The sequence below is a fragment of the Dipteris shenzhenensis genome, chromosome 31, assembly GCF_047967505.1.
Source record: "Dipteris shenzhenensis isolate YYH24624 ecotype China chromosome 31, Dip_SZ_1.0, whole genome shotgun sequence".
NCBI classification, from domain to species: Eukaryota; Viridiplantae; Streptophyta; class Polypodiopsida; order Gleicheniales; family Dipteridaceae; genus Dipteris; species Dipteris shenzhenensis.
This window is the reverse complement of record NC_141626.1, coordinates 9,500,864-9,518,400: the sequence shown is the minus strand read 5'-3', so window position 1 is coordinate 9,518,400 and position 17,537 is coordinate 9,500,864. Positions and strand designations below refer to the sequence as shown.

Here is a 17,537-nt window from a genome sequence, read left to right as displayed (position 1 = left end):
ATTGCAAAACAAGTAGCAATGATGAAGCTATTATGAAATACATTGCTCCATGTGAAGATTAATAACAACTATTTAAAGATGAGAATAGTGAGATGATAAAGTTTCCAACATTCTTTGTTGGGTCACCTTGATTTGTATGCAAAAAGAAGTTGACCTCCACAAAGATATTGTCAAATCAAAGTTATTAGAGACATACCACAAATCAAAGTTCCAACCTGGCCGAAAACTCTTTACCTTTGCACATGTATACATCAATATATTCACATTTTGCAGGGCATTCTAAATCACGTAGATTTCTTGACATACTTGGTGGAAAGGTTAGAATGGGGTTAGACTCCCCCAATCAATGAAGGCATCTACATTTACAAATTGCAAGGCATTCTGAATCACTTAGACTTCTTAACATATTGCAATGATGGATAATGTTAGAATGGACAATAGAGTCCACATTCGTAAATCCTAACAACACTTGGACTATTGACAATTATTTATATCAACAAAAGTACAATGAGCGAATCATCTAGTGGAAAACACCAACATATCATGTGGTTTTCTATATGATATAGTTACATAGTCTTCATCGCAATATTGCCACAATAATAAAACAACACAATGGAAACCTACAATTTGATCATGTAAAGTCTAAGTACATGGTGCCTTTAGAAGGGAGACACAAACTCAAAATTTGCTACATTTTATCCTCTTTTTGTGTGGAAGCTTTCTTGCATTTGGGTGGAGCTTCTCTAACATATCTAATGTTCTCTCATTCCTAACAAAGTTTCTTTAGAAAGTTTGCACATTTCCTTGGACATCATGATTATTTTTCCCATCAAAATTGGAACTTTGCTGTAGGTTTGGAAAGTAGAGAGGCCCCTATATGCGCATAGATTTGTTGTAAGGAGTTGAGTAGGTAAAACACAATTATTGCCCCTTTTTTTGCAAGGGGGCTACAATTGAGTGCATTTTTACAACTACACAATCACAAGATTTCTGTGTGTGTATGTGTGTGTGACCATCACCAAGAGCATGCAATAGAGGTCCCATGGGGAGTGGAGCGAAAAGGATAAAAGGTTTCGAGGTGATGAAGGGTTGTGTGTGAGACTCGAAAGTGATCAAACTAGGATGGTGCAAAACCAATTCATGGTGGGCGGTGGCATTAATTGAACTGATGGTGAGTTGTCTGAATGGTTGATGTGGAGACAACTCTTTATTGAAACATGTGATATGCTCCATACTCATGGAAATTCTGTCCAAGGATGTGATATGCTCAATGAAGTGAGGCAGATGCTCCTAAGAGTAATATTTCCGAGTGAGATAATAGAGGAAGGTTAGAGAGTATTGTAAGCAAGTAATAAGGTAGGAATCTTGGCAGCTATGGCGAAAGCAAGGTGTAGTGTGTTCATCAACAACACCATTCTCAACTCTGTTGCCTTCCTTCTCTGCTCCTTCCTTTCCCCTGCTCCTTCCCCCTCCCTTCTCCCTGCTTAACCATCTCTCTCGACCTCGCCTCTGCTCCCTTCCCTCCCCTGCCCTCTCCCTTCTCTAGATTTCTGTCCTTTCTGGTCTTTTTCCCTCACTTTCCCTCCTTTCGGCCTTATGGGCGAAGCGCCCACATGCCCAATTGCAAGGCCTTGATGACCTGCCTCGTTCCCCAGCATCAGCTTTGCAGCTTGAGCGGGGTTTCGAGTTGTGACCCAATGAGGGAAGGAAACGACTTTGTGTGAGACTTTTTCGAATATCTCACTTTTATCATGGCCGACGTTCAACAGAGATCTGCGACAGCTCAGACCTGCGATGAAGCAGAAAACGCCTTGAGGTGAGAGCAGTGTTGTTTTAAGGTCTGATTGTCGCGGAGGAACTATGGAGCGGTTTCAAGTTTTTTGACCAGATGGCATCACAGTGCTGTTTCAGTTGAAAGTTAACCTTGACTTAAGCTGGTTATCATTTATTTAATGGAAGCCATATTGAGCCGCGGGAAGGGGCGGAAGCTTAATTGTAGGCTTGGCTATCATGCTTTAGGCCATGACAAGATCTTCAGAAAAGGGTTGCGGGCTTGCTTTGAAAAGCCAGAAGACAGTCTAGGAATGGTGATTGACCACAGTATTTTCTATGCGTCTCGAATAAAAGCTCCTAAAAACATCTGGGATTGTATCAACAGTGCTCTCGTTCTATTGGCGTAATAAATTGTAAGGCTCAATAACTTTGTAAAATACCCCAGTTTAAAGAAATATGGGGACAAAAGGTACAATGGAGCTCTATAAAAAGAACGAGCTTCTGCAACTATCTCAACTCTTACACACGTTGTATTGCATTTCCAGATCCCTGGATGCCAGACAAACCAGCAGCTCCAGAGATCTTCCCAAATTCTGAGAGATAATAACGAAGCAATAGATATGGCAGCCGAGCTCGCCATAGGAACAAGTTAGTTTGCCCCCCAAAAGGGGACAAAGAAGAACGTCCATGAACGTTACTTTGCCGTTGGCTCATAATGTGAGAGAAGTACATCTTCATTCAGCATATTTGCCAAAATTGTTCTGTTTGCCTGTAGGCTGAACAGATGCCCCAAAGGCCGCAGGATGCAGGACACTTTTAAAGAAGACAGGTTAATGTGGAAGTTGATGGTTTTGCCAAGCTACTGCAATGTGGATAGAGTTAAGAGTAAGCATGCCAGCGACTCTGATATGGGAGGGTTTGAGAGAGGGATAAATGCAAAGGAAATGAACCCTACTGTCTACTTCCTTTACACCAGACTAGGAAGGATCACCTAACCTACCATCTGCTACTGGCAACTACTGTCCTCCAGAAGTTACATCAACGTAGTTGCGTGACTGAAAATATTGTAGAAGTTTTATCTAACTTAACGACCGACGGTTTGGGGGGTGTGGTATAGTAAAGTGTGATTGATCATGAGTCAAAACACCACTATTGTTAGGGGAACTAGAGGTGTACTAGACACCCCTAAGAACTGAGTACAGGAGGCTTGAGTGTACTCTGGGCACTATGCGGGCCTTATTGGGGTTCTGATTGGCACATGACTGTGGAACATGTCCGAGATCTACTGTGGCTGTCCCTTGCTCCACTTCTTGCCATTGGCATCGTGACTTACCTCGGCACCGTGTTGCTGCAATTTGGGTGCCTTGATGGGGGGACGAGAGCTCATGGGTCCTGTGTCCAACCTCCTGCTGGTTTGATGTGGGCATCATGGGGTAGCTAGACACCCCTAAGAACTGAGTACAGGAGGCTTGAGTGATTCTGGGCACTATGCGGGCCTTATTGGGGTTCCCATTGGCACATGACTGTGGAACATGTCCGAGATCTACTGTGGCTGTCCCTTGCTCCACTTCTTGCCATTGGCATCGTGACTTACCTCAGCACTGTGTTGCTGCAATTTGGGTGCCTTGATGGGGGGACGAGAGCTCGTGGGTCCTCTGTCCAACCTCCTGCTGGTTTGATGTGGACATCGTGGGGTAGCTTGGCAATGTGTTGCTGCAATTTGGGTGCCTTGAATGGGACGACAGCTTGTGGGTTTAAAAAGCTAATGGCTGAAGTTTTTAAGCTGAGATTTGACAAAGATAGATGCAAAGTGCTAAAAGTGCAGAAAAAAACTTTATCTTTTGACTTTTTGTGGATTTAATAAACATCATGACATTGATTCTAGAAAGAAAAGATACTCAAAGGTAATAAGTATTGAAGATGTTTGCTCTTGGATAGATTTTCTTTTAGATAATCTTTACATCGCAATAGGTGATTCTTTGTTTCAACAAATTATAGAAATCCCTATGGGCACTAATCTTTTCACTTATGAATTTGAGTTTATGCAACGTCTTATTTCTATCAATACCTGCCCTACCATTTTACATAAGCTTAGCAAAGTTAACTGCACTTCAAGAGGGGATTCTTGTGTTTTCTTAGATCTTAGATTGTCTCATTCTACCGTAGGATTAGAGGTTCATATATATGATAAATGTGAACAACCTGAATATAGTGGTTTACACAGTATAAAAATGCCTCACATTGACTCAAACATTTCTTATCTGACAAAATATGGAGTCATTTCTTCCCAATTCCATAGATTTTCTTGCCTTTGTACAACTAAGGAATCTTGAATTACTCAATGTAGCAATTTGATCACTTTGCTAATACACAAGAAGTATAATCCAAGAAAAAGAATGAAAAAAGTATGCACAATCTATATGAAGTCTTTTATCTACGGTGTATGGGTCTTAGGCATGTTTAAAATGATTGAAAGTAGCTGAAAACAAAAAGCGGGAGCTGAACAGACAGTTTTCTTTTAGTTTCAAAAGAGAGTTAAATTGAGTATGCATGTGCTTTCAAAGTTAGGAAGGTAATTTGCATCTTTGTAGGAAGCGGTACATATGTGTAAGAGGTTTCTTTAGTTTTTATGTTTTAAATCATTCATTCATTTTGTAAATTCTTTCTTTCATACACACATGGAGAGAGAGAGAGAGAGAGAGAGAGAGAGAGAGAGAGAGAGAGAGAGAGAGAGATTTTGCTCTCTTTTTTTTTTGGCGAGAGAGAGAGAGAGAGATTTTGCTCTCTTTTTTTTTTGGCTCGATTTTGTTTCTTGATTTGTTTGTTTCTTTTTGCTTTGTCACCTTTTTCTTTATTTCTTGTTATCTTTCTCTTTTGTTCATTTGATGTATTTTAGTAAGCACTGGGTTTGCCCAAGAGACCCTACGGGTCTTTAGAAACCCAATATAGCTGCTTATGCTTGGGCATTGATGACGACATAAGCATTGCTTTGCTTGCTAAGTATGTCTACCTTTTGTTTTTATTTTTGTTTATTTATTTATTTTTGGTGACCTCATTTTTCTTCTCTTTTATTTTATTTGTAGAATTTTGGGTTTTAGAAGAACAAAAATTTGAATTTGTACGATTGGATATATTCTAGTCTTACAAAGGTATATCTTTCTATCTTAAGTGCTGCATTGCCCTATCAGCTAGATTGTCCAAGCTCCCCCCTCGCTTAAAAATGGAATCTTATAGTCTTCACAAGCAGTTGTAGTTTGAATTAAGAGAATGTGGACTACTTTTTGATTAGTCTTTAGTGCTAGCCTTTGTTATTGTTGAGTCCGCCCTGCACTTTCGGAGTGCTAACAGAATCGTAGTTCGAAGACCTTTGTTTAAATGGATGCTCAAGTATGTGTGGGTGAGTGGATTTGTATGTGTGAGAGCATATATTTATACTATTGTCTACACCCACCACTGTTGGGTGATGATGACATCAGTGGGGATATCATAGTAGCTAGTCCTTGCTATGCATGATGGGGTTGTGGTTTTTTAACCTTATGAGTGACTATTGTGTTGTGTTTTTACTATTTAGAGGATGATGTTCCTAGATTCATCTAGACTTATGCTAGATTTTGAAGTAGCGGCAGATAACCTCTGGGTGCCAGATTGAGGTTGGCGCTCAAGCTCCTCTTGACATTGCTGGTTGGTCTAGATGAGGTCGATTGAGAATTGTTGCCACACCATCGTGACACTCAACCAGGAAAGGCTAGGCATAATGGGGTGCTCAAGATCTCCCAAAAGATGTGAAAGAAAGTTGACAGAGGCCATCTGCCCTTGGGCATTTTTACACTGGGAGGGCATTGAGGCCTTAAGGAGCTCTGTATTAGTGAAGGGGGTCTTGAATTATTTCATCATCATCGAGAAACCACTGGGGGGATGTGGGTTGACACCTCCTCTTTGACTGCGTGCACCTGTGGAGTCTGCTCCTGTTCTTGGAAGAGCTGGTGGTAGAAGGAAGTGGTTGTCTCTAAAATCACCCGAAGCTGCGAACCTTGCTGAGCATCCCCTTACTGGACTGAGCATGCACGCAAGGGATGGCTCCGATAGTGTCTGTCCTTGGTCTCCCGCAAGGTTAGTCAGCTAGCCAATTTGCAGTTTAAAAAGATCCTATTCAATGTGATTACATAAAGAAGAGAGTGACTGCTATTCATCACTTGCCTGATGAGCATCAGGATCTTGGTTTGAAAGGTGGGAAGTTCGATGAAGATTCGGTGGTAGCCTTATCACGGGAACCCCAACCTCCTGAGATATTGAAACCCGGTTTTACGGAGGCAGGCGGTAGCTGATACATGGGAGAAGGAGGTTGTGAAAGAGAAAGTGATTGAGAAACCCATACAGGAAACCCAGACTGGGGAGGGTGATGAAGATGAGGTAGATGACACATGGGAGAATTGAGTAGACTCTAGTTATGGAATTGTATCGACAGTTTTTTGAATTTGAATGGTTTCAATAGACAAGTGTTCTTAAGACATTTTAGAATCCATATGCTTTGAATGTTTTGAACATTTAGTTTTTTCTATTAATTTGTTGTTGGGGATGGTTATGAAGATGATGTAGATGACACATATGGGAAAATTGAGTTAGACTCTAGTTATGGAATTATATTGACAATTTTGTGATTTTGAATTGTTTCAATAGACAAGTGTTCTTAAGACATTTGAGAATCCATATGCGTTGAATGTTTTGAAGGAGGCATTTACTTTTTTCCATTAATTTGATGATATTTTTTTATTCTTTCAGTACTTTATGTGATACTACAAAGTTCAACTTGAGAATTTTGATAAGGTTATGTTACTATACGCAGGAATGAAAGTTGCATCATGTAGTTTTTCTATTGAAAATAAAAGGTCAAAGAAAGGAAAAAAATTATAGACTTCTTGATTTTTTTAAACACATTGATATTGTGTTTTGTAGTCGAGGTCCTTATTAATTTGCGGGCATTATGTACCAAAATTGATAGAATTAAAAAAGTTTTGAAAAATTCACTCCGCAAAATATGACTTTTTTTTGAAAAAGTTATAATTTTAATGAATTTCTGAGGGAATCTTAAAACGGGTACCAATGTTACATACCTGGATTAGATGTTACACTGTTAATAATTGTCTAAGGTAAGGTTGGAGAGGTGTCACATCACAATCTAATCTTTAGTGCATTTACAAATTGGTGGTAGTGGGAGCTCTTTAAAATCTAAAGCAATGGTTTTCTTGACCCATTTAGCTTGCATTTATTCTACTACTCCCCTTGTAGTATTATGTTGTGGTCTCAACTTAGGTAGAGAGTCATGTTTCTTTGTTCACCTCTCTATTATCAGCTTACTCTATTCTCTCTTTCACTGTGCAATTTTCTATTTGGTAGCCAATCTCTATGCCTTTATGTATGAATCATTGCATGGTAGTAATTTTTGTATCTCGTTATTACGGCTCGATTGAGGGGGCTCCATGTTGTGTGTTCTAAACACTAAGAACACTATATACTCATCCATTGCTAAAGTATGTTTGATTATCTTTCTTTTCGTGATTGTAGAGAGGGAGCCATCTACTCCTTTTGCATGGAGTAAAGATGTACTTTGTAAAACTAGCTACACCTGTTCTTGCTTGGCTGCTAGCTCCATTGGAAGATATTTGGTACAATTCATCTGTGCTCCCTTGTTCTTCTTTTTTGTTACTCTTCACCATTTTACTCTTCATTCTCACATTGGGTTTAAACTTTCTAGGCTTTTTGCTTTGTGAGACCAGTGATGGATTTTCAATAGGAGTCGCACTCCCAAGAAGTGGTTCTTTGGCCATACAAACACCTTCAAGCCCTTTAGGATCCCATTTAAAATTTGGGGACGTAGTGCTTTTGTGGGCTTAGTTAAGTACAATTCAACCACTCTGGTCTGCATTCTTTCGAATTGGTTGAAGTGTTCTATCTTGGCCTTTTGGCGCTGTACATCCTCTTTTTTTTTCCTGGACCGATTGTTATTGGATTGTGCTGGATTGGTTGAGAGAGAACCTCTCGTGGAAGGAAGGCCGTCTCAAGCTGTCCCTAAAGGAGTTCAGATGAGCAAGTCAAACTTAGATGACTCCTATCCCCATTTGGATAGAAGGATAGGAAGAGGTAATAAGGCTTCTCAACCTGAAAGGGCACATGAGAGACTAGAGTGCTGCTCTAGGGTGCCAAATCTCTCAAGGGCCCAAGGGGGTTGCATGTGGACATTAAATAAGAGGACTTATTCTAGTCTTACAAAGGTATATTAAATAAGAGGACTTGGTAGGAGAAGGGATCGTCGAATGCAGGCCTAATAAACCCTCCTTGTGCAAGGGGATGGGGTGGCAACAAGAAGAACTCTGGGAGGAGGGGATAGAAGAGACTGCTAGGTTTTCATGGGAAGATTACTTACCCCATGGTTGAATTTGCTTACAACAGTGCAAAGCATTCTAGTACTGGGTTCAGTCCATTTATGCTTATGTACGGGTTTCAACCCAAGTCTCCAATAATGGTCGGAATCAAGGGAATCAAGAATGATGTTGCGAAGACATTCTTGCAAGACATGCAAGAGATTTTGTAGTTTGCCAAGGAGTCTATTAGAAGTGCCCAAGACAGGGATATATTTTATGCTAATAGACATCGTTCGCCTAGAGAGTTCTCTATTGGAACGATGGTATACTTGCGTATTACCAAGGAATCCAAGAGCCTCAGTATTGGAGAGGTTGGAAAATTATCCCCTAGATACTGTGGTCCATTTAAGGTTATCCTAAGAATTGGCCAAGTTGCATATGAACTGGATTTGCCTCCTAATGTAAGGATTCATCCAGTCTTTCACGTTAATAGGTTGAAAGAAGTACTGGGTGTTGAGGATCAAGGAGTTACTCCTCAGGAACTCATAGAGGTTGAAGATTTGACCCTTATACCACACGAGCCCGAGAGTATTCGTGAACATATAGTTAGAAATAGGACGATCATGGAATACAAGATTAAGTGGAAGGATCGTGTCGAGGAGGACTCTACATGGGAGACATTGACTAATCTTCAGAGAGAGTTTATGAACATTCTTATGAACTTAGGAGTGAGTTCTTAGAAGAAGGGGAGTGTCATGTGCATGGATTGCATCTGACGTGTGCTTAGGCGCACAGGACTAGCTTTGATAGCTTGGGGAGGCTAGGGGCTAGGCAGGCGATTCTCAGGTTGGGTTGCAAGGGCAATGGACGAGTTATGGGTCTTGCTATTTTTAACAGCACTGGGCTAGAGCCTATATAAGGGGCTGAGGGGGTTCAGTTTTCACTCATGCAAGTCAGAGAATGTCTAGCTCTTGATTGCTGGTTTGGATCTTGGCCTGTGTTGCGGAGGAGCACCAGCTTTCTAGTGTAGCCCGGATTCCCAGCGCTGTTTTGAGGCCCTATGGGCGCCTCCTAGTGGTATGGGATGCCAGAATGTTGTGGACTGGCTAAATGTAGATGGTCATGCCAGCATCCCAGCTTGTGGCTCGGGGGATGCTCGGATTCTATGGGTCCCGGACCCGTGAGGGTGGTGAGCATGCCTGCGCCTCTCTTTGTGGTTCTATGATTGGATGTTTGTGCTTGTGTGCAGGTCTGGATTCCCAGGAGCTATCGTGGTTGTGTCACCTGATGTCTTCTCAGCCAAATTGTATGCATTTACATGCGCCATCGGAGGATTTCGAACATGTGCAAAGCCACTTTCACATTTTAGTGTATTCATAGTATCAATTCTATGCCTAAACTGCATTAAAAGTCTGTTCACAGTATCAATTTTATACCGCAACTGTGTTATACGTCACGCTTGAGGTCTGAAGCTGCTGTACGAATCATGGGACTTCATGCTTTGTGTAATGGATCTGGGGTGTTCTTTAAGATGATATGAAGAATCTTTTAGAGTTAAAAAATTGTAGACATGGGTCTATAGCTTCAGGACTTAGCTCTGAGAGAATGTCTTGAATAATGATGGATGGTTGCAGGTTGTTTCTTCAAGGGAAGTTCGATGAAGCAGAGGCTTTTATAGAAGACAGGGCAGGATCAAGGGATAATGTTCCTGGTGCTGTGCCCATTTTCACCCATTGTCATGCAGTTATTCTTTTTGCGAAAGCAGGAATTACTGGTGCTGAGGAAGACAGGTGGTTCATTCCTCTCTGAGACATCAGAACCTGTCATACCCGAAAAAAACTCTGATTTATTCCTCATTTGGCCTAAGGCTAGGAATAAGCTGAAGGGGGTTTCTTTGTAAAAAAGCATTTAGTGGATATCCAAATCTACATAGTCAGATGCTTATTTGAACGCGAGCTGTGTGTAATTTATCCTTATTGAGAGTTTATCTTTGAATCTCTACAAAAAGTTGGAGAATGTCCTCTCCTTGCTCCTTCAAGTCTTCAATTGGTGGTTCTGTATTCAAAGACTGGCTTTGCTTGGTTCGAATTTAGCATATATTTTTGATGTGTCTTTGAGCTTCCAAACTTTAGGGAAGCTGCCAGTGCTGATGATCTTTTGAAAATGTTTATATTTTGTCAGCATATATTCCTTGATGCAGTGTTCAAGATTCCAAAATTTAACTCCAAGGTGGTCTTTCTTTTCTTTTAGATTGTTTATTTGTTGATCCAAAATTTTTAGGGTGCAGGAAACAAGCAATGGAGAGGTTGCAACATGCGGCAACCTTGGCTGGAGAGCACATACCTAAGCAAGGATGGGCTCAAAGTATAGCATCTTGGGGCATGGGGTACTTTTTAACACAGTCTCCTAAATCGGTGGACATGTCTGAAGAGGAGCTGAGCTGGTAAGGGGAAAGATTGTGTTGTGTACATATTTTTTAGAACTTGAAAGCCTTTGCTATTTACTTTTTATTATGGTTTTTTTTCATTCTTCATGAGGATTTTGAATGCATATGGCTTTTTTACTGATAGATTTGAGGTCTATGAGAACTATGGCTCTGTTCCCATTGTGACTTCCTGGGATGGGGAGTCACATGCCTTGATAATTTCTCACATTTATGTTAGTTTGGAGTTGTTGATCTTCATGATACTTCAAAGTGCACCTTTGGTTTGTATTTGCAGGGCCTCTTAACCAGCTATCAAAAGTAAAAAATAATGACCTATGTTAGAAAACAAAAGCATGAGATTGATGGTTTCTGAAAAGCTCAGTAGAAAACAAGTTCTTGACTTGCCTCACAATTAAAATGGTCAGCAAGAAATGTTTTTTTTTAATGGGGTGAAAGCAATGTTTTTGCCTGTTATAAGTCTCTCTATTTTTAGATACCAGTTCTTATTATTTGGGGGCGTTTCACTGCTTTCTTAGTACACAAAGCATCTGTCCCAGGCCTCAATAGCCAGTTAACTCACGACAAAGTGTTGTCTTTTCTTCTTGCGATCTTTTTAGTTTCTTTTATGAACAGATTTGGGATAACTGGTTAAAGAAGTCTCTATGTGTGTTAAACGATGCTCATGTATTCTGTTGGCTATGGTTTCTGGCCTCAGTCGCATCATTGAAGCAGAGGCCACGTATTTGTCAGCACTTCTTTGCTTTTTTGAGGAATCAATATCAGCATTTTTTAAGGTTTGCATTTGTCACTTCTATTCTTTTTTCGGAGGATGACAATATTAGCATGCATATTGAGGATGCTATATCATTTGCACTTGTCTCCTTCTGTGGATGGCTGATATCTTCACATTTTGTTTTGTTGGTCTTTCAGGCGGCCTTGCTGATTCGGAGGGCAATTCGTGGTTACAAGCACTGTAATAATATTCTTCAGACAAAGGTTCTTAACTTGTAAAAGTTTCTTTGCATGGCATTTCGTTTGGCCTTTGTCATTGCTGCGTTTTCCCCATACTTCAGAGTGCTAACATAAATTCGGTATGAAGTGTTGTATTTAAATGGAAGCTCACGTGTGTCTGTGGATGTGTGTATGAGTAAGAGAATATGCTTATACTTTGGTCTATAGCCACGGTTGGGTGCAGAGGATATTGATGGCTATGCCATAGTAGCTCATGCCTGCTATGTAAGACAAGAGTTTAATGGTTTTTAACCTCTTGGTTCATTAGGCTAATGTAAGATAAAGCTGCAGTCCTGGATTCATCCAGATATATATTTTGACATAGCAATGAATAAAGTCAAAGCTTTCATCCTATAGTTTGAACATAATGCTTGGACTTTGCTGGTAGTAGTAACCTAAATTCTAACATTAAGGAAGAAATAAAAACAAGGTTGCACTGTGTATTCATTCCTGCCTCTTTGCTAATATCAATGTTATTGAGCCATTATACTTTTTTTCTCTTGGTTGTGTTATTTTTACTGCACATGTGAATTATATTCCATAACTTAGCGTGGGCAATTCATGCAGGGTAATTTAATTGGCAACAAACATGATATTGGTGCTGTGAAAATCGGGTTTGGTGGCTTCAGTTTAGCAATCTCCATGTTGCCTCCAAAGTTACTACGCCTACTGTCAGTGTTGGGTTTTCCTAGTGACCGGAAGGCAGGACTTTGTGCAATTGAAGAGGCTCTCCGTGGTGGTGGTCTTCGATCTTCAGTATCGGGCATGTAGGTCATAAACCCCTTTTAATAATTTTGCACCTAAATTGAAGGACAACTGAAAGAGATACACCAAGACGATCGTCAAAACTGATGTCCTTGTTTGCACATAGTTGCCTTATTATACTGAGGCATAGTATGACCTATATCAAAGCACATTGGGAATCAATCACTTGAAAATTTGCAGCTGTTGACTTCTACACCGCTCTGTGATGTTGCCTGCACTACCAGCTCTGTCATTCTTGTTTTGACACAAAATTGGGCTTTTTTTAAATATTCCAATACATAAAAAATGGTCAGTGTCAGTGCTTAGATCTACTACTATGAGCAATATTCCAGATAAAAATGCCACGAAAATGTGAATTGAACCCCTCCAATTGCCCAATCACATTATTTGAAAGAGACACTTGATGAGAGCAATGTGTCTCAGGGTCACATGATGGAAGCATTGATATGGATCATGACAAAGTGTCATTTGCTTCAGAGACCCAGATCAATGGTGCGCCAAGGTGGAGTGGAGTTGAACAAACTCGAGCTTGATAAGAGGCTCCTGCAGAGCGAGGAAATTCATGCGATAATGACTCATGCTAGTGGAGATGGAGGTTTGTAATATCACGGAGGCTAATGTGGTGACAAGAGTCAAAGGCAATTGCAAAAGAATTGCTGAATTCAGAGAAACACTACTTGATTTGTGGGTGCTACAAGGCTTTGAAGAATCACATTGTGATGTTGTGATCAACAAATGCCTAATTGAAGAGTGGAAAGCATTTCTCTGAAGATATTCTTGCTAAAGAGGCTGCATGCAGGTCAAGTTTTAAGAAATAGTGGCTCATGACTCATGAGTAGTAGCTGAGACATCTGTTGTCATCATGATGCTTAGTAAAGATTTTTAATGTTGCAAGTTGAAGTTTTGTTGTTACAAATGAGCATATGGCTTGTTTATCTATTCCAGTCTGACCTTTTGTGGGGCACCTCATAATCTTCTCTCTTTTAAGAGAACTAATGTCTGAGCAATTTGGGAAAGTGCAATTTGCGCATAGTGGCTGTGCGCCTTTGCTGAATTTTTTGAAAAGATTACATCTCTTCTGACAAAGATCTTGCATGTAGCAGGATTGTAGAGATGGTAACCGCACTATACCCAATGAATATGCATTTAAGTGCCTTGTCTGACAACTTATGTCGAAACTCAACAGGCAGATGGGCATATGCAACACATCCAAGAACACGAAAATGTTCCACTGGAGGCTTTCTTCCATGCCAAACTTCATAAGGAGTCTTTGTTTTCAAGCCTTAGTGGGAGCCCGATTTAAAACATAGTTGGCATACATGAGACCCTCAAGCCAAAACCTGTGAGGCAACTTTTTGCTAGTGAGCATGCATCTATCCATCGCCATAAGAGCTCTATTATTCCGCTCAGCTTTGCTATTTTGTTGAGGGGTGAGCCTCACTGTAAGTTGATGTGTGATGCCTTTCTCTTTCAAATAAGCCTCAAATTCATGAGACATATACCCCCCCCTCTATCTGTGCGTATATTTGGCACCTTGAGTCTTGTTTCATTCTCAACCTTTGCCACAAAGTGTTGAAAATGCTTAAACACATCTGATTTTTCCTTCAAACCATAGACCCAAGTGTAGTTTGAGTAGTCATCAATAAATGTGACATAATAGAGATAACCACCCAATGCAGGAGTCCTCATGGGACCGCAGACATTACTATGAATGAGCTGTAATTTTCTAATAGCTCTTGCTGCACCATCCTTTTTGAAGGGAAACCTGTGCATCTTTCCAAGTATGCCCCCTTCACAGGCATGAGAGGGAGGTAACTCCAAGGGAGGTAAATAGAATGTTTTTGAAGTGTCATCAAGCTGCCATAACTCACATACCCATATCTGGCATGCCATAACTCCGCATTCTGCATAGCAACAATGGGAGTAGAAACTGCAAGTGCATTATCTGATTTTTTCTCAAAAGCATCAAGCTGAAAAAGACCACGAAACTGTGTGCCAGATAGTCTCAAGGCATAATCATCTTCTTTATGCACACTTGTCATCTTCAAAGACAACCTGAAATCCTCTTTTATTGAGAGAGGACACTAAAAGCAAATTCTTCTTGATTCTAGGCACATAAAGCACATCATGAATTCTGAAATTTGTGCCATCTGTGGCTATAAGTACAATCTCACCAATGCCATGAACTGAATAAGAAGAATCATTTGCACAAGACACCCTTTTTCTAGCTGGTGATGGATGCAGAGAATCAAACAAACACTTCTTGGAAGTGATATGTTTGGTGGCACCACTATCAAAGTACCAATTATTCAATGTCTCATTGACATTGAAAGAGCATGCATCCTTAGAAGGATCATAACTGTAAGTCAAAAAAGCGTAAGAGTCATCCTCAGATGTGGCTGTACTATCCGGAGCAGCCACCTGAAAATCAGAAATGCAAGTAAAAAAGGCATAGTATTCTTCTACTAAGTTGGCTAAAGCGTCACCACCATCATTTGTGACAGCCATGCTTGAATCCTTTTTCTTTTCCTTGGTAATTCTTTTCTTGCATTCTCCTATGTGGTGACCTGGCTTCTTGCAATAATGGCAAACGTCCTTTTTCTTGGGCTTCTCTGCATCACTCTTAGCGTTGTGAGAAGGTTGTCCAGAATCAGCTTTATGCTGATGTGTAGGCTGCTTTGCATGCTGGTTATGTTGCCCCTTCCCTTTGGGCTTGAATTCTGAAAGCATGGCCAACCTATGAAGCCATGTTCTTCTTGGTTTGTTCTTCCTGCAACAAAAGCCCTATCAACTCATGAAAGGTGAGAGGGTTGCCACCCCCCCTCAAATACGAGTTCAATGAGGTGTGTAAACCAAGATAAGACTCAAGAATTGAATTCAAAGTGGTAGTAACCATCTCTGAATCTGGAATGATCTCATTAATATTCAACAATTGCTCTCACAAATCCTGAAGTTTAGTGAGGTGCTTAGACATAGAGTCACCCTCATCCATATGAGTATGAGTCAACTCTCCTCAGGAAAGAGACCCTGGCATCATTGCGGGCTGCAAACATACTCTCCAAAATATCCCAAGCTTCCTTTGAGGTCTTGCATGACTGAATGTGCGGAATAATAAACCTTTTGGCAGAAAGAGAGATTATTGAAAGTGCTTGTGCATCACATGAATCACCACTGCAACAACTGATCCACCCTTGTCCTCTACCCCTTCTCCACCTTGTTGAGGAGGAGTGGCAAGTGCAACCACATTCCCTGGCCGTGTCTCATCTCCAATGACATAATCCCACAAATGTTTGCCAACTGAAATATTGTGTACCATAAAACTCCATAAAGAGTAGTTGGTACCGTCCAACTTATCGTCCTGTGTGAGAACGCCAAACACGTCATTGGGATTGTTTTGGGCCATAACTACCAAAGGAAACAAAATGCAGCAAATGTGACAAGAAATATCCCTTCTTGGGATTTCAGATGCACAACCCAAATTTGCAAAAAAATCTGTCCACAAAGACAGCTTACTGTCATAGCCAATCAAAGGCCCAAGATGCCACCATGATGTCTTGCAAATGCCGAAAAAAATGCCAAAACCCAAAAAAATGCCAAAATATCACTGCCAAAGTGACATATGTATGCAATGTCACTCCATCTGAGCCCAAAACTGGCTGCAAAGATGCCAAACAGCCTGTACACTGCAAAATTGCATCCGAATGCCAAAAGTCCCAAATTCTTGCGAGAAATTGCAACTGAAAGAGGACAAATTGACTGAAAGCCCCTTATTTTGCAATTATCTGCAAAAGCCCCAAATTTCTTTGCAAAAATTATAGGTAAAATCAAAAGCCGCAAATGCAATGTGCAACTATCACCTGCAAATGTTACTTGCAAATGTAATCTGCAAATGGCACGAAAAACGAGAGCACCTAAGTGCGCCCAAGAATTGAATGGGGTAGTTGCAGGCACGAAGTTCGAGGCATGTAGGAGCTGAAGTGATGAGACAGACCGTACAGTTATGATTGTACGGATTGTATGGTACAAAATTGTACGATTGTACGAGCGGGGTGTACGGACGGATGTCGATTTGCTGGTGGAGATGTACGGTCGACTCTACGATGAGTTGATGGTGGGCTAGCGCAGGTTGTACGGCGATGCAGGATGGAACAATGTACGGCCAAGCGGGCTGTAGGATCGCAGGTACGAACATAGCAGCTTAGTCGTCTGTACAGTGTATGGATTGACGGGAGCTGTACGGACGGAAATGTGCGGACAGGAGTTGAAGAGCTAGGAGTTGCCTGCTCTGAAGGAGAAAAGGAGAGCAAGATTATAGAGCAAGAGAGAGCAAACCACACAAGTGTACTGAAAGAGACAAGGAAACAAGATACAAGCCTAAGGTTTTGTCTTAGTAACAAAACCTTATCTTAACTACTAACTGTGGTTAGGGAGAAAAACTTCTAATGAGAGAAAAGTGCCCCTAACCCACTTATTGGTCATACATTGGTCACTGCCATGAATTATGGTGACAATTCCAACATTGAGTTCATCACGGTGGTCTTGGGATGTGATCCCTCAACGAAACTAAACCTTTCCTTTTTGCTAGATAATTGCTTGATTGTCCCACCATCAATGTACCAAGCTTTGTGAAACTTAGAGGTTGTATAGCTTACAGCCGTGGTTCCTCAATCAAGATGCATTGCCTTTTCTCTTGTGCAATGTTGGCACAATACCTTTTTGAAAAGTCAATGCACAGTTTCGCATAGCACTGATGCTATTTTTCATAGGTTTAGTCTTGTCTTTTGTGTGCTTTAGACACTCATGTATATGCTGTCTTTTTTACTTCCATCTGCTCCGCATGTCATCTCACAAAGACCATGGCAATTGATGCAGGTGCGTTTTGTTTTGGAATCCTCCCATCCCTTATTTTATCATTATTGTTTGTATTTGAAATAAGTAAATATATAAAAATAAAAACAAAATAAAAAATGTAAAAATAGAAGTTCCTCATGTTCGTGTTGGCGTTTTCTTTGCTTTCTAATATTTGTGTGTGTTTGTCTTTTGTTTCCTTGTGTTAGAATTACTGTTCCTTTTGTTTTTATCAATGAACCTAATTGCATCTCTCTCTCTCTCTCTCTCTCTCTCATTCTTTTCTTCTTTTCTAGTTTGTTGTTTCTGTTTTTGTTGTCAAATTTTTTTGTTATTTGGGTTGAGATTTTAAAACG

At 40.6% G+C, this 17,537-nt stretch overlaps 1 protein-coding gene across 2 annotated transcripts in view; it reads left to right on the top strand.

The window, feature by feature from the left end:
• The first annotated feature begins 1,084 nt into the window (after positions 1 to 1,084).
• LOC147881001 (uncharacterized) overlaps positions 1,085 to 17,537 on the top strand; it is a 42,015-nt gene continuing 25,562 nt past the window's right edge. Inside the window, exons 1-6 of one of the 2 annotated variants that reach the window (XM_087369847.1) lie at positions 1,085 to 1,171; positions 9,767 to 9,922; positions 10,420 to 10,575; positions 11,273 to 11,351; positions 11,488 to 11,553; positions 12,136 to 12,335. In XM_087369847.1, coding sequence (XP_087225973.1) covers positions 10,430 to 10,575; positions 11,273 to 11,351; positions 11,488 to 11,553; positions 12,136 to 12,335 — 491 coding nt within the window. In that variant the 5' untranslated portion in view covers positions 1,085 to 1,171; positions 9,767 to 9,922; positions 10,420 to 10,429. Of the gene's footprint in view, positions 1,172 to 1,204; positions 1,817 to 9,766; positions 9,923 to 10,419; positions 10,576 to 11,272; positions 11,352 to 11,487; positions 11,554 to 12,135; positions 12,336 to 17,537 lie in introns of those variants that run through there. The other variant, XM_087369846.1, reaches the window with a different exon arrangement.